The 26,878-nt window shown below is 29.3% G+C and overlaps 2 protein-coding genes across 3 annotated transcripts; both read left to right on the plus strand.

Moving 5' to 3' along the window:
• Positions 1-3,511: 3,511 nt before the first annotated feature.
• LOC112747861 (probable serine/threonine-protein kinase PBL19) lies at positions 3,512-5,989 on the plus strand. Its single transcript, XM_025796066.3, has 4 exons — positions 3,512-4,071; positions 4,161-4,421; positions 4,698-4,820; positions 5,072-5,989. Exons 1-4 carry the CDS (start codon positions 3,514-3,516, stop codon positions 5,453-5,455), a joined length of 1,326 nt encoding a protein of 441 aa, XP_025651851.2. The 5' UTR covers positions 3,512-3,513; the 3' UTR covers positions 5,456-5,989.
• Positions 5,990-10,672: 4,683 nt separating this feature from the next.
• LOC112747863 (uncharacterized) lies at positions 10,673-14,321 on the plus strand. Of its 2 annotated transcripts, none has more exons than XM_025796069.3 (5): positions 10,673-10,968; positions 11,216-11,277; positions 12,906-12,996; positions 13,301-13,403; positions 13,479-14,321. In XM_025796069.3, exons 1-5 carry the CDS (start codon positions 10,832-10,834, stop codon positions 14,190-14,192), a joined length of 1,107 nt encoding a protein of 368 aa, XP_025651854.1. In that variant the 5' UTR covers positions 10,673-10,831; the 3' UTR covers positions 14,193-14,321. The 2 variants fall into 2 exon arrangements, with proteins under 2 accessions (XP_025651854.1, XP_025651855.1); XM_025796070.3 differs by having other exon boundaries at positions 13,497-14,321.
• Positions 14,322-26,878: the final 12,557 nt, after the last annotated feature.

Below are 26,878 nucleotides of genomic sequence, written 5' to 3' on the forward strand. Positions count from 1 at the left end.
TTGGTGGCTCGGAGGTTGTGTGCAAACTAACTAGGTCGCTTTATGGTCTAAAGCAGGCACCCAGATCCTGGTTTAATACTCTAAGGGCAGCACTATACACTCTGGGATTCTCCTCTACCAAATCAGATGTCTCCCTGTTCTTCAAACACACCAGTGAAGCCATAGTGTTCCTCCTTGTGTATGTGGACGATATTATCGTGACTGGAACTTCAAAAGAGGCCATTGCCAAATTAGTGCAACAACTTCACTCCAAGTTCTCACTTCGAGATATGGGAGAATTAAAGTATTTTTTGGGCATTGAAGTCACTCGAACATCTTGTGGGGGCCTACTACTGTCCCAGACGAAGTACATTAATGATTTGCTAAAGAAGGCTAACATGGGAAACTCTAAGGCTGCTGCTACCCCTATGACTTCTAACTTGAAGTTGACATCCACAGATGGTGTGCCATTTGAGCATGTGAGTCTGTACAGATCTGTTGTTGGAAGCCTCCAATACCTCACTGTCACCAGGCCTGAAATTGCGTTCTGCGTCAACAAAGTCTGCCAATTTATGCAAACTCCGCTGGACAAGCATTGGAAGGCGGTAAAACGTATCCTCAGGTATCTGCAAGGCACAAGGACCATGGGGCTTCATCTGCGCAAACCTACTGAGTTGATCCTTACAGGATATACTGACTCTGATTGGGCCTCAGACATTGAGGATCGCAAATCCACTGCTGGCTATTGTGTCATGTTTGGGCCGAACCCTATTTCTTGGTGCTCAAAGAAGCAGGCTGCAGTATCTCGTTCCAGCACAGAGGCTGAGTACCGTGGCATTGCCAATGTGGTAGCCGAGCTGCTCTGGATTCGAAATCTAGTTGGTGAAATTCACATTCTTGTACCTACCCCCAAAGTATATTGTGACAATGCAGGTGCTGTGTTAATGTCCGCAAATCCTGTGCTTCATTCTCGCTCAAAGCATTTTGAGATTGATCTCCATTTGGTGCGAGACCATGTAGCCAAAGGGCGAGTCCAGATTCATCATATCCCTGGAGATGCTCAAATTGCCGATGTCATGACTAAGGCAGTCAGCTCCTCACGGTTTGCAACTTTTCAATCCAAACTCAAGATTGAGCAACCTCAATCGTTGAGTTTGAGGGGGGATGACAGGATAATAGAACAGAATAACAGAAGTTTGTTAGAGTCACTTAGCAATTAGTTAGCAACTAATTAGTGGTAGCAGGTGCAGCAAGTCACGTGTCTCAACATATGTATATAAACTCTTATCAGCTGTAACTGCTACACAATAATCACATTCTCATTCCCTTATTCATTCATCTAAGCTCCATCTCTCTCTCACACAACACTCTGAGTTACCGATACCATTACAATAATATTATATTATTATATTTGAATTTATAGAAAAAAGACTAAATAATAATATTTATACATAATAGTTGATTTTTTATAAAAAACATTATATTTTTAAAATATAATAATTATTTTAAAGGAAATAATACTTTTAAATTTGTATAACATATAAAAAAATAACAAATACACCTGATTAATTTAATTCACTGTACTTGTTATAAAAGTGATGACCAAAAGATATAATAAATTAATCTATATAAATCAAATAATTCACTAAGTCAAATTAAATTTTAACTATCATTCCTTTTTTTTTTTGAAATAAACTATCATTCTAATTTATTTCAACCAGCAAAACACGAAAAAGGAATGACAGATATTATATACATATTAAATAAAAGTGACGGAAAATATATTTTTTATTAATTGTAATTATATCTATTTTAAACTATATTCTTGTCAAATAATTTTTTATTAAAGCTAAGCATTCATTTTACAAAAGAAATTATACGACCATGTTACATGCACACCAAATTAGTTATTAAATTCGACTACTAGTATAAAATACATGTTAAAAATAAATTAAATTACATATATATTCATATACAAATATATTAGTAACTAATTTTAATAACTGATTTTAATGTGTAAATAATATTTTTAGAAATTATATGATACAAAGAATCATGAATATTACATATAATTTTTTCTTACCATGAAGAGATACAAATAAAGGAATTTATTATAGACTGATTTAATAATATTCTTAGAGAAAATTTTACTATTTTCTTCTCAAAAATACTAATAAAATGATTTTTTTTTTCTATTTGTGAAATGTATATACTCTTCTATTTATATCTTTAAAAAATTTTCTCTTGAACCTCTTTTTTAGCATCTCTAAATTTTTTTTTTCTATTCTTACTAGTTTACAAAGGAGTGATGTAATGCCAGTCGAATTATGCATGCAAGGGTTACGTTGAAAACCTTTTCTGGTCAACATAATGAAATATTGAAACTTGAAAACCCTAGTTATACCGAATCGCATTCGCATGTGCAGGTTCCACCGTAAGTGAATAAAATATTTTAACACACATACATACAAATATATAATTCCATAGAAATTAAAGGTAACACTATTTTAATCAACGCAGCAATCCTTATCTATGGCTATATACATATGGATGAAATGTTCCTTTCATCGGCAAACAATTAGCATTATTTTTGTACATTATCGTCAACATTATTTTGACCAGCATTAGTCCACCATAGTCTTACAAGGATATTACACGTTGACCTAAATTAAAAAATAAGATAATAAGTGTGACGCTTATGTGATGCTATTGGTGACAGATGCGGAATTCAAATGCATGCTTAGGTTTATGACCAAATCAAAAAATAATGCAAAGAAACACCGTGGGAAAATAAAGCCCGTCAAAGGGAAAGAAAAATAAATGACTTCCAACTATTTTCTCCATTTCACATTGATTTCGAGTTTATCAATTTTATCAGTTATATGGTTGTTAGTTGCTAATTAGATCGCCGGGGCTATTTATCAGAATAATTCATGATGAACAAAAAGTAATTTAGCTGAAATATGAGTGTAAACACATGTATATATACTTTTTCATGTATATACATCGTTGTTAGTGAATTTTTTCCATTGTCAAAATAAAATTTATTAAATAATTTAATAATTTTAACTAAATTATTTAATATAATATATTTTTAAAAGAATTATTTACTCAAAAAATTAATTATTATTTATTTATATATAAATATATAAAATTTAATTTAATTGTAATATTTATTTTATATTTTAATATATATTTTACGTTAATAACAAATTTTAATATACAACTAATACAGTTAGTGCATCTTACATGTTAATTATTAAAATATTATTTATATATCAAAATTAATATCAATAAATTTGTATATAAATATATATTATTTAATTAATTATATTAAATATATATTAAAATTAATATAAATATATAATGTTTGATTTTTTATGTATAAATAATATTTTTATTATTAAATTTATTTTTAGTATATATTTTATATTAATAATTAATTTTGATACAAATTATATTTTTATATAAAATCTTAACCTGCTTATATTTCAAACCGAATGCGGTTTATTAAGAGGCACACAAAATCTAAATATGAATATGAATGGGTGTAATGTCTTACGTGAGCTGATGACTGATGACAACTGGGTCTCACTTCTGTCCATTTCTATCCATTATTTTATAAAATATTTATTTCTGCAACGAATTCACGCGGCTTCTCTTTCTATTTCTCTTCTGCAACTTGCACCATTTCCCACGCGCCTTTTTCATCCATCATTTCATTCTTCAGAATATTCGGTTAAGTTCAACCGAATTCATGCTTACAATATGATGTGTTTATTCTTCAAACGAAAATCCAAATCCGAGCCACAGCTGCAAAAAACAACCAGGAACAGCAAGGTGAAGTCCACCAACTCGCGATCGTTATCGCCATCGCCAAGGAGTGTTAATGAATTGTATAAGGAGAACCAGCACAATTTCAGGGTCTTCACTCTCAGGGAGCTCGTAGATGCAACCAATGGTTTCAATAGAACGCTCAAGATCGGTGAAGGTGGTTTCGGAAGTGTTTATAGAGGAACCATTCCACCTCTACATCGACATGAGGATCCAATTCTCGTTGCTATCAAAAAGCTCAACACTCGTGGCTTTCAGGTAACTTTTTATGCTTTTGGTTTTGGATCCATAGCTATGTCACACTTTTGCTAAGTTCTCATGTTGTTGCTCTCTAATTCCTTGTATAGGGGCACAAAGAATGGCTTGCTGAAGTTCAATTTCTCGGCATCGTTAACCACCCCAATTTAGTTAAGTTATTGGGATACTGCTCTGTAGACACCGAGAGAGGAATTCAAAGGCTATTGGTGTATGAATTCATGCCAAATAGGAGCCTAGAGGATCATCTTTTCAACCATTCTTTACCTCACTTGCCTTGGAAAACTAGATTGCAGATCATGCTTGGTGCTGCTGAAGGATTGGATTACTTACATGAGGGATTGGAAGTTCAGGTACCTTGTCTTGGCAAAGGATTCGGATTTTGTTGACAATATCTATTAGTTTATCTACATGTCATTTTCTATAATAATATGTTCACTTGAGCCTGCTTATTGTGTTATGAAGATATCCATAGTACTTAAAGAATGTGTATAGAATATGCTATGTAAAGGTTTAGATCAACTTGCTTAATATGGGGAATTAAATGGCAATTCAAAGCTTAAAAATAATTATGCAGATGATTCTGTATATAGATGGTTGATGATCATTACATTTATTTCATTTTGTAGGTGATCTACAGAGATTTCAAATCTTCAAATGTGCTGTTGGACAAAAGTTTCCATCCCAAGCTCTCGGATTTCGGTCTAGCTAGGGAGGGCCCAACCGGTGATCAGACTCATGTATCTACTGCAGTAAGTTGATTTCAGACAGTCTATTTATTCTCAATCTCTAGTTTATGTATTTTCCAACATTACAACTTTTAAGTGTTAAATGCATGGCTTTTCATATAGCAATTGTTATGCATCATTGAAAATCCAAGTTTCCATGGTTTGCCAACTAGATTGGATTCTTTGATACATAGCGGATTATGCATTCTTGGTTCTTTGTTTACAATCAGCATTCTTGAACTAATTTAACATTCTAAAAATTCTCTTATCATCAGGTAGTTGGAACACAGGGATATGCAGCGCCGGAGTATGTTGGAACAGGACATCTCAAAGCTAAGAGTGACATATGGAGTTTCGGCGTGGTGCTCTACGAGATTCTCACAGGCAGGAGGGTACTGGAAAGAGATCGTCCCACAGGAGAACAGAAGCTTCTAGAGTGGGTCAAGAAGTACCCTGCTGATACTAGCAGATTCAGCACCATAGTAGACCCTCGCCTCAGGAACCAATACTCCCTTGTTTCGGCTCGAAAGATCGCCAAGTTGGCAGATAATTGCTTGAAGAAGAATGCCGAGGACAGGCCATCCATGAGTGAGATAGTGGAAAGCTTGAAGCAAGCATTGCAGCTTTCAGAAACCTCAAACAATTTTCAAAAAGGTTAATAGAGGCAGTTCAGGAAATGCCAAATTTAGTGACCTTCTGTAGGACCAACAATTTGACAATCTATGTGTTATATTGAGGTCAACCTGAGGGATTTAGAGTTATGTGTTATAGTTTGTCAATATTTTCTAAAGTTGTTTGGAAATTGGAATATGTAGCAGTCCATTTTGATCAGAAATAGTAAAGTGGAAAGTTAAAATCTTGTAAAGCAATAAGGGGAACATAAACATTTTTATTCTTTTGTTTTCTTCAATTCCTTTTTTGCTGAAAGCCTGAAAGTAGTGTTGATAGATTATGCCATTTGAAAATCTATCACCACCACTGCCTAAGACGGCTTTCAATATTTTGGGGTCTAATTTGACCTTTCAACTTCATCTTGGCCACACCCTTCACCTCTTTATTCTTACTAAAGTCTTGGTTGTAGACTTGTAGTTAATAATGAGAGTTGAGATTAGATTCTTCAGAATTTCTAAGGAATTAATTGTCACTGTCTCTGAAGTCTTAAGTCCATTAATTGAATTGAATATTTTTTGAAAGCATATTTGCATTGACTTCTTTTTGGTCAACCACTGGAGTTGAGATAGAAAAAGCTTTTGATAAGATTTCAACTTTAGATATTGAGGCAAGACTGCGATTGTTCTGAAATTTTTTTTTTTTGGGACAGCTGTTCTGAATAAGTTGTCTTTCCTTTATGTAGGATTCTTTTTTTTTAATTGTTCTGAATAAGTTCTGAATAAGTAAATTATTTTTTCATGAACCTTCAATCTTATATAATATATAATGTGTTCACTTGAAACAAGAGAAACCCCTTGTTGTGGGCAACATAAACATGAGTTCCATTGGAATCATCATAAGGAAGCCTCTGTGTCCTTCAGTTTTCGCCATGGAACAATGAGACCTACTTGTTCATATGCACTTTCAACATCATATCTCTCCAATGCATTCTCCCCTGCCCGTTCTTGCTTTGCTAGCATCTTAGCTATTGGAACATAACCGTCGCGAAATCTTGTCTTGTAATGCCAATGAAACTCGGGATTCTTGGAATATTCCTTTGGCGTATTCTGAGTTCCATCTTCATTCTCTTCTAAAGAAATCAGTTTCCTCAGGGTATTGGTTATAGGGGCCGCCTTTAACCAACAGATACCAGAGTAGAAACTAGATATATTTAAAGTAAGAAAAAAATTTCACATGTAGTTTTATTAATGTAAAAATAATAGTTGAAAATTTACGGTGTAGTAAAATAATTGTTAACTATTATTTGTATGGTATTAGATTTAATTTGGACAAAATAACGCAATTAAAATTTGTCGACGAAAAATGGATGGATATGAACAAGAATTTAGACAATAGTAAAAATAATATAATAAAATAGTGAAATTACAATTTCTTAAAATATATAGAAAAATTTATGATGTTTTTTTATATATTATGAAAATTTATGCAAAGAAATTACATATATAAGAAATCTTACTTTTTTTATTTTTATTTACTAATTCTATGCGATACATGACATACATTAACAAATACCTTAACCATCTGTATATAGCTTTTTAAAAATTATAATACTAGAAAAAAAATAAATTACCACTTGTTTTCAACACGTGATTAGGTAACAATTTATTTTTTGACTAAGTTAAAGATTGCAACTAAGCTAGCTTATCTAATTTTAACTATAATAAAAAATTATCACTAGATATTCTAGACTTTCATATATTATATATATGTATCGTCTTCAAGTTGATCAAGTTATGGTATCATACTTCGATTCTAGTTAAAATTCTATAACATTCTTTAATTTTCTTCGAATTTTAACTTACTCTACTTATACCACTTGTAACTTCTAACTATTTTTATTGACTTCAAATTAAAAAGAAGAAGTATTCTTCTTTTCACGTCATTTTCATACGAAAATATTTGTATTTAATTCGAATCACCTATAAATTACCTTATGATATAGCATTGGAATTCTCCAGTTCCCCTCAAGGACCCAACCCAACTTGAATTTCCTGCAAAATTTGAATTATTGTTTTAGAACTTGTTCAAAAAACATGGCAACATACATGCATGTATCATGTCCTGCTTACAATGATAACACTGCCCAAATAATTAATCTCTGAATGTGCCATGGAAGCCCCTCATGTAATCAGAGTAGACCTGAATGGGGCTCCTTCCTCTAAGAACAGGGACTAATTAAATCACACCCTAACGGTATGCACTCAGGATTTCTCCACCCTAATTTATCTGTATAATGTCACCAATTGTTCCTCAATAATAAATTTAAAGTAGAGAAAAAGGGAATAGTATTACGATGCATGCATACATGTTATCAAAATTCATTAGGCACCATTATACAAAAAATAATCTGTTAAATTGGATTCCATCGTAAGCATTTCCGTTGAAATGCCTTGTAAATTATTGCAATACATATATTTAACAGCATTTAGTTACATTTACATTTATTCCAAATCATGTTGCCACATAATAATAAGAATAAATTGCAAGTAAATCGATATAAATTAAATATATTTCACTCATGCGTGCTATTAGAACTATATATATATATATATATATATATATATATATATATATATATATATATATATATATCAAGAACAGTGTGTAAAGCTAATGAATATATATAAGTCACTTAAATTTGCATTGATTCATTGAATTATTTTCAGTTAGGTATAATGGAACGTCAAGGACGTTTCATCTTTCAAAATTTCCAGCAACGAGAAGCAATTAAATTCTTCTGGTAAGGCCACTACGAAAACATAAATACACTTCTTTTCTTTTATTTTAAAAAGCTATGTACTAATTAACAAACACAAACTTATTGAGTCTATTGCTGTATATATAGGTTCAAACAAGAACAATGATAATAATAATGCACGTAGTGAAGAAGATCAATGCTTATTGCCACCTAATACGGTGGTAGATATCATGCGACAGGTTCTACCATCACATGCACAAATCTTTGAAGGGAGGAAAACTCTTAGTGTTAATGACTTGTTTTTAGCAATGATCGATGATTTGGCCTTAAATAAATATGCTGAGCTTCTTGCAATTTTTTTTGTTTACACCAGGGTATCTATTAAGGCGGAAACCTAATGACTAATTATTCGAAGGCATAAAGTGGACCACCTTTTCAAACAAGCAAATTTTATTTTTATCTTCCGGTAAATATCAAATCTGAGAGAGATGGTTAAAGACACAGACCCTCATCCATTTTCTTGCAATTTACTTCGATCGTTACTGCTCCAAAATGTGGCCACTTCTATGCATTATGAATGCAATAATGCAAGTTCATAATATATTACAGTTACAATAATTAATATAAATAACTTAGGTTTTAATTTGTAGCACAAGACTATTAAATTAGTGTTGAGATAGATGGATAGTACCATATATGTTTATTTAGCTTTTTTTTGTTGCCAAGCATAAATTTATTCTCATATTTCTGTTTATTAGTGCCGAAATTTGATTGGTATATATCTAAAATAATTATATTTTTAAAATAAGAGAAAATTCCACTTCCCTTTTTTTACGAGATACTAAAATGACACTCCCCTCCCTTTTATTTATAAAATGTACATTTTTCTCCCTTATCATTTTTAAAAAACCTTCTCTTTAATCTATTTTAAATCTTTTGTGTTAATTAATGTTAAATTTATCTATTTTTTTTAAAAAAATTATTTTTTACAAAAATACTCTTTAGCAAAAATTTATTTTTTTATTATTAAATATTGCTTACCAAAATATCCTTTAATAAATTATTTTTTATTGATTAAATTATATTTTTACAAAAATATTTTATAAAAAATTTAATAATTAAATTATTTTTTTCTAAAATATCCTTAATAAATTTTTAATGATTAAATTATGATTTTACCAAAATTTTTGTTAATAATTTTTTTATATTTTACTATTAATTTTTTGATATCAATGTATATTAACATTAAATAAAAAAATCTTACCATTGTTAATATATATAACAATTAATATATATTGATATTGAAAAATAATCTTACTAAGATTTTTTTAATATTAAAATAATATATATTGATATAAAAAAATTAATAGTAAAATATTAAAAATTGTTAACAAAAATTTTGGTAAAATCATAATTAATTAAAAAATTATTGAAAGGTATTTTAGAAAAAAATAATTTAATTATTAAATGTTTTAAAAATATTTTGGGTAAAAATACAATTTAATTAATAAAAAAATAATTTATTAAATTGGTAAGAAAAATTTAATGATAAAAAAATAAAATTTTCTCTAAAGGATATTTTTCTAAAAAATAATTTATTTTTCTTGAAAAATAGATAAAATTAACATTAGTTAATACAAAAAATTTAAAATGGATTAAAGAGGAGGTTTCTTAAAAGTTAGAAGGGAGGAGAATGTATATTTTATAAATAGAGAGAGGAGAGTGTCATTTTAGCATTTTACAAAAAAGGGAAAGGAAAATTTTTCTTAAAATAAAGTATTATTTTTATCATAAAATTTTCAATGCAAATAATTTAATAATAGAAAAATATTAAATAACTTAATATCCTTAAAAGATTAGATTTATGTTTTTTCAAATTAATACAATTTTTGGTGATTATCAAATTAATTTATATATTTGATGGATAAAATCGTTCACACTCAAATTCGTTTTTTTTTATCTTAAAAGAATTTGTCTAAAAAATCTTTTTTTTCGTTTAAGACTAGGTGCCTTGGTCCAGACACAAAACTCAACACTGAAAACACAAATCCAAGCCCATGTGGGGAAAAAAAAAAGACCAATAAAATAATGATAAAAGGTTTGACTTGTTTAGCAGTTAGCATCACAAAACTTGGAGTGTATATATATATATTGTTTGATATTAGGTTCATTAATTATAATTATTTTTTAAAAATGATCATATTATAGCTTCTAGCAATACCCTAATTTTTCATTTTTTTTTTTTGGACCTGGCTATAACCTTATTTTAATTGGTGAACTTTTCTTGGACCAAAATTCTCTATTGTTGTTATTTTTTCAGGACAATCTCCATCGTTCTCTTTTCTAGCGCATGGATCTCCATCGTTCTTTCAAAGTCCACCCAGGCAGAAAAAAATGAATGGGCTCAAAACTATGGACCAATAAATAATACCAATCTATCTTCAAGAAGTTGGGCCGCATTTTGAATCAGGCTCGGCCCAATATAAATATCTACCGTATTAATCAAAATTAAGGAAATTACGCCGAAGAAAAGTCGTCGGAAAAAAAGAAAGAGAAAAAAAAAAAGAAGAAAGAAAAAGCTCGGGACTTGAGCAGTGGCGCTTCTTGAGCTGAAATCCGCGTGGTTCCATCGAATCGGAACTCGAATAACGAAGTGCGGCAAGCTATGGCGGCGCTTTCGCCGGCGCCGAACAACAACAACCAGAAGGCAGTGTCGTTGAGCGGTGGAGCAAACCCTCCAAAATCGCAACGTGGTCAGAACAAGCCAAAGTGCAAGCAGTGCGGCAATGTTGCTCGCTCTAGGTTCCTTCTCCCTCCTTTCTTCCTATCATCTTCTTTGTTTATTGATTTCTTATTCTCGCTTTTATGGCTCTCAATCTTTGTTGTTGTTGTTGATGATGTATGCTCTTCTGGTAGGTTAATGAAAATTATTTAAAAAACTGAAATTTAGTTACTTTTTGGGAATTACAAAAGGGTTTCTACCATGTACTGCATCTCGTGCGTCATATTCGTATTGATTTTGATTTTTGTGTTTAATCAAATATTGCAGGTGTCCGTTCGAATCATGCAAGAGTTGCTGTTCAAGGAATCAAAATCCCTGCCATATTCACGGTCTGCTAACTTTTCAAACACTGATTTCGTGATTTTCTTGAATATATTTTTTGTATCCGTTTTCCTTTGATTTTTTGTGTGCTGAGAGCTTCCTTTTACTTGTGTACACATTGTTAGCTCATGATTTTGAGGTTAAAAAAATTGATGCTTTAATGAAGTTCAATCGCTATGTTGTGAGCCCTATAATTAATATGCTCTTAAGCTACTTAAAAGGAGCATATATTTGGCTTAGTTCATTCACTATTTATCCTCGGTTAGACCACAGGTTAGTTTGTAACTTAAGGATTCCAGCTAAATAGATAGAATAGTTTCTCCCTTCGCAAAACTTTCTAGTTGAGTGATATTAAAATATTACTCCATATTTTGTTTCGAGCATAGCGATTTGCAGACATTAGAGTTCTTGAAAACTTGCCAGTATTAGTAGTGCTCATGTAGAAGCAGTCTAGAAGAAATTGTTCAATAAATAGAAGAAAAGAATATAGTAAATAGTAAAATACACATTAGGAATTCAATTATCCTATTCAGAGGCCCAACAATTGGGGACGAAAAAAATTGCTATGTTCGGGTTTGGGCATTGATTTCTTGTACTAGTAATATTCTATAGTATGTCCATCCGTACTAGGTTTGATGTTCAATTTGAAAGAGTGAAGTTTATTGACATCCTAAGATCCTTCACTGTTAACATATTCAACGTAGAAGAGGTCAAATGGAAGCCTTACAGTTCTGCTCTAGCAAAGAAGCTCTCCTGTTAAAATTTTTTGGACTAGTCTAGCTAGTTCAGAAACCTTAGAAGTTCCTGTCACTTGTTTATGCTATTAGGAAATAGGTTTCCAATTTCATTTCCTAGGGAAACCATGACTAAAATGAGTATTTGAGAAACAATGCAAATGCATGTATATTTTGGTGTTGAGAGTAAAAGATTTATTTATTCTTCCTTTCCTTTTCAATTCCTGCTATTGGTGAGGTCGGTCTTCTTTTTGGGAGATGATATCAGTGGAACATATCAAATATCTAAGCCTTGTTTCACTTGGTGAGATAAGTTACATGGATTAGGCAATGTCATATTATCTTGTCATAAATCCCAATGCAAACATATGATTGACATATATTTGTTTTTTTTTTTCTGAAAAAAAAAATTTTTGTTGTTGCTGTTGTTGTTGTTTAACTATAATAGTTTTATATTAAGTTATTAACTAAGTTGTACAATACATACAATTTCTAAAGTTGAATTAAACAATTAACAAGTTTTTTTTTTCTACAAGACAAAGGAAAAACGGAAAATTTTAATCACATCTTTGGTGGTGATTTCTTTCTAGTATATATGTTAAATATGATAGAATAACTTAATTACAAAAATATTGTTCAATGAGTTTCATGTTAAGTTCTTTGTTTGATTTTGTGCAAGGACTACTAACCAGTTGCATCATTAATAAAAACTCTTTTCCACTACTTGAAAAGCTGAAAGAAGGCACAAAACTAGTTGCATAAATGCGTTTTTCATTTGATAACTTTGAGATTATCTATGTATAATTCTATTAATTTTCTTAAATTTGTCTATAATGTGAAGATTCTAACATCTTTTTTACTCCATTCTAAGCCCCATATTATGTGTCTTATGGTGAATGCAGTTTTGAAGACAAGTACAACTTTGCCTGACAAGGCACCATCTTCCAGTGCTACTCCAATTGAGCAGCAATCTGTAGAGCCATCTCAATCATCGTGAGTTATATAAGTTTCAAGGATAATCATTCCACATTTTGATCTTGTTCATCTGATCATCTCACAGTTTTATTCTTTCAAACTTAAAAACTTAAAACTAGAAGGAACAAACAAAAAAGTTATTTAAAGTCTATTTTTTGACAAACAGATGCAGGATTTTTATCCTCTAAAAATAGGTCTGCTGTTTCCTTCTAGAAACAGGGGTGAACTCTGTAGTGAACAATTGTTTATTCGTGTTTTGTCTCATCTAAAACTGTAAAAGTATTACGTCAAATAGTCATTAATCTTTAGTCATGTATTTCAGAACGGCAAGTAGAGTTGCATCACTTCGACAACTTTCCAACAGTTTTGCCCAGTTCAATAATTTGAACATTTCATTTCGCTCAAGGAAACCACTAACTAGAAAGGTAAAGATATACACAAACAATGGTTGTTTAAAGTGATTTTTTGAATATCATTTTTCGTGAAAGTGAAAGTGAAAGTGTTGGGAGTTATTACAGGATGCTGCAGCTATAAATGAATGGAGATTTTCAAAGTTAAAGGAATACAAGGAACGAAATATTGAACTGGAAAATGAAACATTTGACAGATACATGCAGAATATAGATCTACTAGAGGAAGTATTGGCAGTTAAGTCTATGGAAGACAATGTGTCTTCTGAGTCCGAGTCAAATGCTTCGTCAATGGAGGCAAACAATGATCTAATGATAACAAAGCTAAAATTGCAAATACGATCCAACTCCGTGGGAAGTGATGCTGCGAGAATGAGAATGCAACAAATTGTAGACAGGGGACTAAAGAAGCTTAAGATGTCTGCAGTCAATGGTGCCGCCACTGAAGCACTTAGTGAAGATCCCAATAACACTTCAGGAGCAGCGAAAAGTTTGAGGACTGAAAGGTTGTCTGCTATAAGCGATCTTATCGATAAAATTAACAAGGCCCGAAGTGAGGAGGATTTGAAGTCATGCTTGGAGATAAAGTCCCAACTCTTCAATATGGATGGGGGCTCCAGCATAGTAGACCCTCAACCTCAAGACAACGAGACACATGGAAAAGAAATTGATCAAGGTGATTCAACATCAGGAGAAGAATTGGAATATTCTTTACCAAAATTGGTTGGAACTACTGATATTGATCAAGAAACTCTAAACACCATCGACAATCATTTTTCTTCCCTTGAGTATTTAGAGTTATGAGGTTCTTGACATCAATATAAATTTATATGTTCTGTTGTTTTAGTGAGTCTTGATTATACAATGACAGAATGCAGCTTCCACATTTTGTATCAGACAGCAATATTTATTTATATATAATTGTTCTTGCTATATTTTGTGCAAGTTATTCTTATCCGCTAATGTGTTTATGAGATGAATGACAATTGATAGTTACACATTCCTCAGATTTCTAAGGAATATCAGAGCCATTGACCAAAAAGAAAAAGAACTATACAGGTACATATTCCTGCCATATAAATTTATTGCACTATGCACCACCTTATCAGTGAAGAAACCAAATCGTATATATTCTTTCCCTTGATATCATTTTCATTAATTAGTAAATTATTATTCCGGCAACAATAAGCATCCAACTTCCAACTGATATAACTAAAGAGAAGAATATTTTGGTGATAAAATGCTTAATAAAACAGCATGCATGAGTCACTCAACGCTTAGTGGTTTAACAACTGATAAACAGATTATAGTTTACATTAGCATATTAATTTGATTCACTTGAAATTTGTGTTTCAACTACCTATTGAAGTTGATAATCCTATTTACAATTTATCTTTGAATCAAAGACTTCATCAATTGATTTGAACTGTTGTCAATTACCTCAAAATGGAATTAGATAGGGTTAGGCAGGTCTTTATGTTTCTTCTTGAAGATTTAATTATATACATAGAATCTTAAGCAACCAAGTTTTGTGTGTTTCACTTAAGAGCTATGAGTTTTAATATGATTAATTATTATTCATCCATCGCTATTGTGATTAGGAGAAGATATCATTTTCCCGCAGCCAAACAAATGTTTACAAGTTTTTGTTAGGTTTCTTGAGAGGTGGCATAAACTTTCTTGTTAATGTAACCCATTTTCCCCTTAAAGCAAGGCTTTCAATAGACTCAAATCTCAATGTTATTAATAAGCTTCAATGGCTATACTCATTTCAATGTCAACTTTGTAGTTTTTGCTAATTAATCTATTCATCATGCTCAATGCTTCTCTATCCCCTTTAACTTGTGATGATAATGATTCTCTGATAAGACTTTGATTCATCAACCTACACAAAAAAGAAAGTAAAGGAGCCTATCAAAGTGGGAATTAAGTGTTCATCACGTAATTGACATAATATATGCTTTATTTTACTTTTGAACATAGGTAATATGATGTGTGGTGCAAAAATAACATACATAAGTAGTCACCCTTCCAATCACATTATTTAATTCTTAAGATTCAAAAATACATATAAATAAATCTAATTAAAAATTCAATTTCCACCCCTCTCTAGGACTTTGCATCTTGCTTCCACAAAACTATGATTATGTTGGTGATAAATCGATAGTGATGGAGGAAAAGTTAAGCATATCACATGGAAATGGTGTTTTCCCAAGAGGGTATTAATTAAAAGTATGGCTTTGATAATAAGAGTTGGGATTCAGTAGAGAGAGCATCATGGTTTGGTTAATATATAAATATTCCTCTTTTGATGAACATGTCAGTCCCATGTGTATGGTGCAGCCAAGAATCGTGGGGTCTTGTTCATATATGAATCATGGCTTCTCTATAATTGTGATTTGTAAAGTCTTAGTGTGTTAGGACTGTGATTGATGCTGACACTATTATCTGGTCAAACAAAACACAGCCAGTAGTTTAGCTTTCACATTAAACCAAAAGAAAAGGGGGGGGGGGGGGTGATGATTAAATAGAAAATAAAATAATTTAAGAAAAAATTATGAATGAATGGAAATCTAATATCGTAATTAATGTAGTCACTCAAAGGATATATATAATTGATTGCTTAATTTAAAACATCTTTTACATGCTATAAGCAATATCAATTATAGACTTATAATTGTATTTGGCTATGTGATTTGTTTTGTTATTATGACATTTTTGTTTTGACTTAAATATCAAAACTTTTTTAAGATACACACGTCAAAGATAATAGAGTTTAGGTAATATGTGTCCTAAAAGCATAATAGATAAATATTTTACTTAAATAAATACATAATAAATATGTTAAGAATTTAAATTTGACATCATTTTAAATAAAGACTTTTTTAATTTGTTATCATGTGTCTTAACTAAACCAAGATAATAATATCTACAAATTAGATAAATATTAATTTTTAGAAAAATGGAATATTATGTTCAAATAATATTTTAAATTTAATCGAACTTGAAGGATTTGATACATCAACTTGTGAAACCAGATGATGAGGTATGATTGCATAAGTTTCATTTAAAGAAAAATGGGTCAATGCTTATATATGTAAACATTATTACATTCATAACTAATTTTTAATTGTATAAGCATAGCTGGTAAACATTATTACATTACATTCATAACTAATTTTTAATTGTATTCTATATTTTTTTTCTCAACTACAAACATGTTTTAATTTCTTTATATATACATATAAATTGTTGTTCATCATTTTTGTGATTAGGAAGTCAGAACGATTTTGTTCAATGTTATATATGTAAGTCACAATCATGATGAAGAACCAATTGAAAGTATATGCTTGTAGAAGAATACTGAAACTTATGATTCAGCATAATGGTTTGGTTTGCTAAAGATATATGTTTTTTAATTTCCCTATAGTTGCTGAACTCTTTATATTTCCTAAATTATTCAAATTTATTTTCAACAAGCAAAAACTATAAGAATAATATTTGATAAAATTATTCTAATCTTAGATATAATACATATGAATATTAAATAGAATAATTTATCCTTTAATAAATTATTAAATAAAAGATGACTCATTTTATAAATTTGCCCTTGCTGTAAATAGTGATATCTTCAATAACAAAAGAAAATAGCCCATTCTATATAAACTAAATTATTTTGTGAAGTGGGCACTTAAAACATTACACTAAGTGACTTTTAAAATTAGGATTTGTTTTTAATTTATTTATAAAATTGGAAAAAAAAATCATAGTTTTCATAAATAAGAATACTCTAAAAAATTAACCATACTAATTAAACTAAATCTAAACCGATCTAGGAATGCACATTTTAAAAAAGAAACCTAACCTAATCCTGAAGTATATATTTGTTTCCAACCAAACTGAGCCAAACTTCTTCAAATTTGTTTATGTTTGTAGTTTGGGGGGGAATGATAAAGAAAAAGAGGGTAAACAAGAATATAGGAATTCAAACCGAATTAAAAAAAAAATACATTCAAATTGAAACTGTAATAGAAATTAAAATGGATATATTGAAATTAAATACAAAAAAAATCACTCTACTTTTTATCCAATTTTTTGACGTAATAAAAAAAAGACTCCTCAATCTAACTTGTACACGCCATAGTTTATTTAAGAATTGAATCGAAAGGACTCTTCAATTTTTTACTCAATTTTCCGATGAGATAAGAGAGGGACTCACTCAACCTCTATTGTCCACACTATGGTTTTATCACGAAATCAGAAGGGAGGTTTTCACATCTCTAATCTCTGAATCGACTACCATAATTTATAAGATATTTATAATTTTTTATTAAATTAAAATTAAAAAAAATTAAGCCTATAACAAAGTCTAATTTAATAATTAAATAAATAAAAATAAATATATCAAATTAAATTAAATATTTTAAAATATAATTTAATAATTTTTAAATAATACTTAATTTTTTTATATTACGAATAAATACGTATAAAGAAAAACGTATTTATCGTTGTTAACCATGCCATCATTCTTTTTAAGTGAAAATAACGACTTAGAGGAAGACAATAATAACCCAAACCTAATGAGTTTAAATTAAAAAGTATATTCAACAAAAATTTTTATTTTACATATCATTAAATTGCATTCATGTCCCAACTATATACCCTACCACCCTCGAACAGTTACAACTAAACATGTATTAAAAAAAACAGTGGCTGATGGCTTAATCATATCTATCAAATATCAATGATCATTATATATACAATATTTTGGTGTATTGACATATATATATTAAACTACTCTTTAGTTTTAGCCCATGATGAGAATAAAAAATTTTTGTAATCTACAAATTTAACCCAATAGAATACATAAATTTAGTTATAATTTTAGTTTTTATTCTTTTATCTTATCTTATCTTTATCTTATATTTATGTGTTCTTATCTTATTTTTATTTGTTTTTGTTTTTATTTATAGGCCAATACTCTATATATATTTAGTTTTACCTTCATAAGTTACAATACAATTCAATTTAATTCAATCAATTAAAAAATACAAAATACAATATTCTTCATCTTTTCTTATCTCATTCTTTCATAATTTTATCATAGTATCAGAGCTACTGTTCACAAACAATTCAATTCCACGTTTGAAGATGAAAAAGTTCTTTATCAAATTAAAATTATGCTACTGTCCACGTCCAACTACTAATAAGAAAAAGCTATCGAAGTTTTCACTGTCCAGTGGCTGCATCACGAAGGATCGTCGTGATAGCAGCGTCGACCACAACGAGATTGTTGTTACCAAACCACAAAAAAAAACCCAATGTGGTCTTACCCTTCGACGATTACAAGAACAACAGGGAATGGTGAAAGTCAATGCCGATCGTGGCTTTAGAGTTCGCTTTTTTCATATCTTAAGCTCTAGATTTATATAATGTTTAAGTGTTGTGATGTGTTCGAATCTGTGTTAATAACTAATAGTTAAATTTTTATGCTATTAAAATTATAACTATATATAATGGAACAATTAGTTTAACTTCTATATTTATACCATTCTATTTCAAATAGATTTTTTCTTAAAAAAAATACAATATTCTTTATCTTTTCTTATCTCATTCTTTCGTAGTTTTATCAAAATATATATATTCTTCATTGCCCCAGCCTAAAGCTCGAGGAGTTGAGGGGTTAAGTCAAAGAAGGCGACTTATATTAAGCACTAGAAAACTCATTCCACGAAACACATCGTTATTATTCATCACGATATATCTAATGTTTCAAGAAATTCCAAGCACAATTCAACCTTAGCTTTCACAATTTTTTTTTTACCTAGTCCAAATGAAGAAAATGGCACCATCAATATCCCTTTAATTTTATATCGGAGACATACACAAATCTATACTAGATATTATGGCAATAATGACATCATTGAATCTAATAATTCCAAGTTCATTCTTTTCTCTAAGCTTTTTTCTTTCTCCTTTAATTTGCGTATATTAACCGTATCATTGCTCGATGTTTATTATGTCTTATGAATTACAAAAAGGAATTATATTTTTATTAATTAAAGAAACATAAAGGAATTAATTAAGGATCTATTATCTATAAAGAGAATTGGTTGTTTTTAACTTTAGCTACAGAGAATCAAACCTGAATTATTTGTACATCAAAAACAAAAGAGAAAAAAGAAAAAAAGTTGGCAAGCTATGATGTTTGGATTGAGATAACGACTTGGCAACACCCTTTAAGTTAAAAAGAATTTGCACGAGTTGGAGCAACTAGACAATTTTGTGTATTGTTTTTTCAGTCACTAATATTGGAATGATGCTTTTAAGCTAACCGTGCATACAATAAAGTACTCAATCATTCTATCTATTTTTAATTTTTTATTCTTCTTATGGCACGATATAATGGACTAGCTAGATATGTCAAGATTCTCCAGATTAATGCTCAAGGCTTAGTGTGGAATATATATTATTCAGTTAATTAGTTGTAATTGTAATGTGAATCTATATAGTTTAAGTTCCATCACATAAATGAGTGGATATGCATTCTCTATTCATCACTATATACTTCTAATTGAGAATAATGCATGTCATGGTCTACGCTACTTCTTAGTAAATTAATTTATAAACTCATAGGAATTATTTGTAAAATCTTATACTATTCTATTAAAAGAAAAAAGAAGAAAGAAAGGCAACTGTTGGTGTGGATGAATCATTGATCAAAGTCAAAAGTAAATATTATTAATTAGACGAACATTAAGTATAATAATAATAATAATGTACCCTGTTCTGATCTGGCCAGAAGTTTGTACATATAGTGCGTTTGGAATCCATGTTCCGTATTAGTCACATGTTATGCACAAGAACTGTCACCTCCATATATAATTTCAGTAGTAATAATGTCCTGAAAAAATATCCAACTCGTACACATGCATAATCATAATAAAAAATAAGGGCACCCCAAATATTAACATATATGTCATTTTAATTTTTTATGAAATATTTGATAATAAAAAAAATTAAATAAAAATGGTGAGAATTAATCTTATTTAATATTTATTAATTTTAATAATAATGAATGAATGACAAATAAAATAAGTTGTAATTATTTTTTTTATTGTTTCTCTAATATTACTGATTTATTTTTAATTATATATAAAAGATACTATAAATAAAGCAAGTTTCATTAATTTTACTTAAAAAACTAGACTTTTTTAATTTATAATTAATATTTAATAATGGAATTAGATTAGAACCATTAGCAGATTAGCTAGTGTAGTAACATAGCATTCAAGAAACAAGAATCTATTGAGTCAGTTATGGTTTGTTAGTGATTCTTGTAGCAATTCTTTAGTCCTATATAATAAGCACCATAATAGTTAGGCATAAGTAGGCTTTTGTATTCTACAATTCAGTGATAATTCCAATAACTTTCTTCTTTCTTTAGCAATCTATTTTTTCTTTTCTGCTTTTGTTCATACTCTTGCTGCAACTATTCTGTTAATACCAATTAACTTTTTTATTATAAAATTATTGCTTTTTGACCCTCACTTTTTGGATAGTTTAGTATTAAAATTTAGTGTGTAGGATTTAAAATTTAGAGTTTAGAAATTAAGATTTAAAACAAAAGTATAATCTGAAAAAAAAATTGATAATGACTGAAAAATAATTAATGTTCTAGCTAAACTCTTTTACTTGAGATGAATTCATTATATACATGTCTAATATTTGAATTTCTTTATGCATAATTATTAGCTTTTTTTTTTGTTATAAATAATGGAATAATAGAAGTTGGGTAACTTAAATATTACTATGATAATACATTGTATCTACATGCATCACTCATCTTTAAAGTTTTGATTAATTGTATTAACCCTATTTTTATGTTTTTATTTATTTATTTTTAAAACAAATATATGTGTAAGTTTTATGGTTATATATGTTAATATGTATGTTATGAGTTATCCCATGAATAATCCATGGATGTTCTACGTAGGTCCTATCTTGATTAAGTTATTTATTTTCACGAAAATTAAATGACCTGAAATTGGAAACGAACAAGGTTTATGTTAGCTACTAAAAAATTATTGAAACATAGCCCTACCTTTATTATTGGCTTCTTCTCATGATGACCGTCCAACACCGACAATGCAAAAAGAAAAGGATATTATCGGCATTTCAACTTTGTTTTTCTCTCTGATATTTCTCATTTTTTTAGAGTCCTCTAGGAACTCTCTAGTACTACTTGCTTTATTGCTTCAATTTACTTTGTGTTTCTATAAATAATGGCATACAATATTGTTATATATAGTCACGATTAACGATTTTATAGTAAATTATTTGACGATTATAGCAATGGTACCATGATATCATTTGGAGACAAAAAAATAAAATTGATTGTTATTATATTATGTTTTATTTTAGATGTATGATTTTATTGTTGTTAGACTAAGTTTCTGTTTTTTTTTTTTTTTGTCTGAATTTTTTTTAAAGGTTTTGTTATTTTTTATGACAATGTCGAAAAGATACATAACTGTCATAAATTGGTTTTGTTTCTTCCTTTTTAGGTCGAGTTTGTACCGAACCATTTTGAAAAACAAATATGTTTGTCTCTTGATTTTAAAAGTTAAGAGTCAAAATAGAAAAAAATCAAGAAAATTGAGTATACTTCATTTTGAGAGCCTCGTCCTCCTACTTTGCCAAAGTTAATTAACACGATTGAACTTGGAAGGAATGGATTGCCATTTTTACATATCATGAATAAATGAAATTAGATTTGTATTTAAAAAGGTCTAATGGTCGAAAATTTTAGGATTCTTAAAATTGCGAGTATAACTGAAAGAATTTGTTTTTTTTTTTTTTTTTATCAAAGTCTTTTATATATTTTTTTTATAGGGTTGAAACAACTTTTAAGTGAGTATGGGAAGATTATGCCATTTGAGTTATAACTCCTTAGCTATTTGAATGTAACACTTATTAAACTATAAAGTCTAAAAGTAATTTTAAATAAATAAAATCACAATTATATAAATTATTTAGTGTAAAATAATTTAATTTATAATTATAATTGATATATGTATTGTTCATAAATAAATTAAGAAATTAATAATTTTTTAACACTAATAAATTAGTATTTTTATTTATAAAATATTTAAAATATTGATAAATTTATTCATAATAAAATTAATATTTGAATATTTTTGTGACGCAAATAGAGAATTATTAGTGCAAAACTAATCTTATTTATTTATAAAAAAATTTATAAGTAAAAATAGTAGTTTATTTTACAGAAGTGTGTAGCTGAGAATATTATTGGATTTGTTGACTACAAGTGCATTGTTAGAAATGGAGGAGTTTAGATAGCGTTTGTTTTGAGGTATTAGGACAAAAATTGGAAGATTGAGACTCAGTATTATGTTTATTGGTCCAAAAATTGGTACTAAAATTTTAGTCTCTATCTCTAAAATTTCAATACTCTCTAAAAAGTGGAGACACAGGAGACTGAAATTTTTGGAGATGAAGACTGAAAATTTAATAATATTTTATATCTAAAATACCTCATTTCAATTAATTCTAATTTTATCTTTTTTTTAATTAAATTAAAGCTTCATTCTTTTTTCCGTTTCTATCTCTTATTTTATACCAAATACAATCTTGAGACTTATTTTAATTTCTATCTCTCCGTCTTAATCTCTCAGTTTCTCGGTCTCTCTGTCTCTTTTTTAAAAGCTACCTTAGCGTTAATTTGGAAGTGTGACATTAAAAAATTATATTATATTGAGTATAGTTTTGAGAATTGGATCGAGTCAAAATGAGACAAGTTTGGTTTAAGGGAAAAGAATAGTTATTAAGAATCGGTAGAAAAAAAACAATAAAAAAAACTAATTGAATTTATTTGATATTTTTTATAAATAATAGTTGATTTAAAATAATAAAAAATTATTTAAAAAAAATATATATTTCATATATAATAGGAATAAATATTATTTTAGTTTTTAAAATTTGAAATCAAAATTAAAATCGTTCATAATTTTTTTAAAATGGTCATCAACGTCACATTTAATATTAAAATATTTTTTAAATATAATAACTTTTTAAATAACAAAAATACTCATTGTTTTATTTTAGTTGCATCCACTGCATTTTTCTCCCCTTCTCTCTATGGTTATCAATACCAACAATATCATACTTTAAATCTTTTAAATTCAACCTAAATAACAACAAAGAGCTTCTCCATTAAATTCAATAATAAAGAAAAATAGGGCAACAAAACAAAACAAGGACATTGGTGGTGGCGAAACCTAAACCCTAACAGCGTGGAGGAAGCCAATGAAAGAAAATGAGGAAGAAGCTGCCGAGAGAAAGAGATGAAGCTGGTGGGGACTTCTAAGTTGTCGTCATTGTTGTTGTTGCTATAACTTTTACTGTCACCAAGGAGAAGGAGAAGGAGAAAATTACTATGATAATACATTGTATCTATATACATTGCTCGTCTTTAAAATTGTGATTAATTATATCAATCTTCTTTGTGCCTTAATTTCAAGACCGGTTTGCTAAAGTAGGTGAAGAAGTTACACATATCATAAACAATTATTTTTAATCATAAAAGACCTGAACGTTTACAAAAGTAATTACCAAAGATTTAAACTAACTTTGTAATTATTAAACTACTTTTTTATATTAGTCCATGACAACAATAAAAAAGTTTTGTGGTCTACAAATTCAATCCAATAGAATACATAAATTCAGTTCTAATTTTAATCTTTATTATTTTATCTTATCTTATCTTTATGTTATCTTCTCTTTTTATCTTATCTTTACTTTTATTTTTCATACGACAATACTCTATATATATTTAGTTTTACTCTCATAGTTTACAACACTTCAATACAATTCAATCAATCAACAATCAATAAAATTTCATCATCTTTTCTTTTCCTATTCTTTCACAATTTTATTAGTAATCATCAAAATTAAACTCCGTTTGACAATTCTAAACAAATGTTAAGTTTGGAGTGACGCGTTAGTTACATTCCAATATTAAAATAATTCATTTAATCAATAAAAATTTGTGAAATGAAATAAATATTTGTTTAACAAATCCATCTTTGTCTTACCAAATCACACAAAAAATTAAGAACCAAATTTGAAATACATTGAGACATTTTCACAAACGGTTGATGTATATGTTAACACTAAGACGAACTACTATTACTAATTATACATCGCTCATCTTTAAAATTATGATTAAATGTATCAACTCTCTTTGTGCTTTAATTTTAAGATTGGTTTGCTAAAGTAGGTGAATAAGTTACATATATCGAATAGAATGAGGAGTAAATAATTATTTCTAATCATAAAAGATCTGAACGCTGATAAAATTAATTACTGAAGATTTAAACTAACTTTGTAACCATCAAAATTTGGTTCTGTTTGATAATTTTAACCAAATGTTAATTTTGGAATGATGCTGTTAGTTATATTTCAATACAAAAATAATTCCTTTAATTAACAAAAAATTGTGAAATGAAATAAATATTAGTTTAACAAATCCATCTTTATTTTACCAAATCACACAAAAGACTAAGAACCCAATTTGGGATGTATTGAGACATTTTTACAAATAGTTAATATGCATGTTGTTGTTGAGTCTATAGCGGAATTTTGACTTCTAATAGATATAAAGTAATATGAAATTGAACACTACTCACAATAATGCACTCGCTATATATTTTGTAAAGAGGAAAAACAACATGAAAGATTTCTTCTAACTAACTCTATATATAAGATGATGTGAATAAGGATATTGTTATTGTTATTCTATTACAATTCTAGAGACGTATATATAGTATCTCTATGCTATAACTTCAACGAATAAGAATAAAATTCTCCAAAAAAAATTCCTTACTAAACATTTTGAGTTCTCTCCTATTAAAACTCAATTATTTTACTTCTTAAAATTACTCTTATCCTTCTTTTATTCTCACAATTCTCCACCTCGGTCACAATTTGAAATCTACTCAAAATTTAGACGATCAAAGTATGGTATTCGTATCCCCATGCCTAACATGAAACAATATTGACCAATTCCAAACAGTGTTGGAATTTGCTTTCTGACACTACTTTAGTCAGCATGTCTGCAGAATTTTCATCTATGTGTACTTTTACAAGAGAAATGTTGCCTTTCTCTATAATATCACGCACGACATGATATCTTACATCAATATGCTTGGTATGAGCATGATAAACCTGATTTTTAGCTAAATGAATTGCACTTTGACTATCACAACTCAGATTCACACAATCTTGTTGAAACCCCAAATCATCTAGAAGACCCCTTAGCCACAATGCTTCTTTCACCCCTTTTGCTACAGCCATGTACTCAGCCTTTGTAGTGGATAGTGTCACTGTACCTTGTAACATCGATCGCCAACTAACTGGAGCACCTTGTATTTTATATACATAACCGGTCGAAGAACGTCTTCTGCCTAGATCACCATAATCAGAATCAACAAAGCCGCTGATTTGACATGATTTTCTACTCAAGCATAAACCTATGTCAATGGTACCCTTCAATTACTTTAATATCCACTTGACTGCTTCCCAATGTGCCTTACCCGAATTTGCCATGAACCTGCTAACAATACTGACTGCTTGTGAAATATCTGGGCGTGTACACACTATAACATACATTAGGCTACCGACTGCACTAGCATAAGGTACATTTTCCATATAAGCCTTATCTTCTGTTGTTGTGGGAGATTGTTTACTAGAGAGCTTGAAATGTGGAGCCAACGGTGTTACTACTGGCTTAGCATTTTTCATTTCGAACCTTTCAATAACGCGCTCAATGTACCCTCTCTGGCTCAAGAACAATTTTCGGTTTGATCTCTTTCTTTTAATTTTCATGCCTAATATTTTTCGTGCAACACCTAAATCTTTTGTTTCAAATTCTTTACCAAGTTGAACCTTTAACCTATCTATCTTCGCTTTGCTCTTAAAAGCAATAAGCATGTCATCCACATATAATAGAAGATAGATATAATCACTTCCAGAAAGCTTATGAATGTATATACAACGATCATAATTACTTCTGAAAAAACCTTGTTTTAAAATAAAGGAGTCAAATCGCTTATACCACTGTCGAGGAGATTGTTTCAATCCATATAGCGATTTCTTTAAGTGACTTACCTAATTTTCTTTACCCTCAACCTTGAAACCCTCAGGTTGATACATGTAAATTTCTTCCTCTAAGTCACCATGCAAGAAAACTATCTTTACATATAGCTGTTCCAACTCAAGATCACCCTGAGCAACAAGACTCAAAAGCACCCTTATGGAAGTGTGCTTCACCACAGGAAAAAATATATCGTTGTAATCAACACTTTCTTTTTGTGCAAATCCCTTTGCTACTAACCTAGCTTTGAATCTTGTACCATCTGACTTAGTACGATCTTCTTTTCTTTTATACACCCATTTACAACCAATTG

Source organism: Arachis hypogaea, chromosome 15, assembly GCF_003086295.3.
Source record: "Arachis hypogaea cultivar Tifrunner chromosome 15, arahy.Tifrunner.gnm2.J5K5, whole genome shotgun sequence".
NCBI classification, from domain to species: domain Eukaryota; kingdom Viridiplantae; phylum Streptophyta; class Magnoliopsida; order Fabales; family Fabaceae; genus Arachis; species Arachis hypogaea.

Coding starts and splice junctions, on each gene's coding strand:
- LOC112747863 (XM_025796069.3), top strand. CDS start 10,832: ATGGCGGCGCTTTCGCCGGCGCCGAACAACAACAACCAGAAGGCAGTG. Junction 12,997..13,300: donor GTAGAGCCATCTCAATCATC/GTGAGTTATATA, acceptor CATGTATTTCAG/AACGGCAAGTAGAGTTGCAT. Junction 13,404..13,478: donor GGAAACCACTAACTAGAAAG/GTAAAGATATAC, acceptor TGAAAGTGAAAG/TGTTGGGAGTTATTACAGGA.
- LOC112747861 (XM_025796066.3), top strand. CDS start 3,514: ATGAATATGAATGGGTGTAATGTCTTACGTGAGCTGATGACTGATGAC. Junction 4,072..4,160: donor TCAACACTCGTGGCTTTCAG/GTAACTTTTTAT, acceptor TTCCTTGTATAG/GGGCACAAAGAATGGCTTGC. Junction 4,821..5,071: donor AGACTCATGTATCTACTGCA/GTAAGTTGATTT, acceptor TCTTATCATCAG/GTAGTTGGAACACAGGGATA.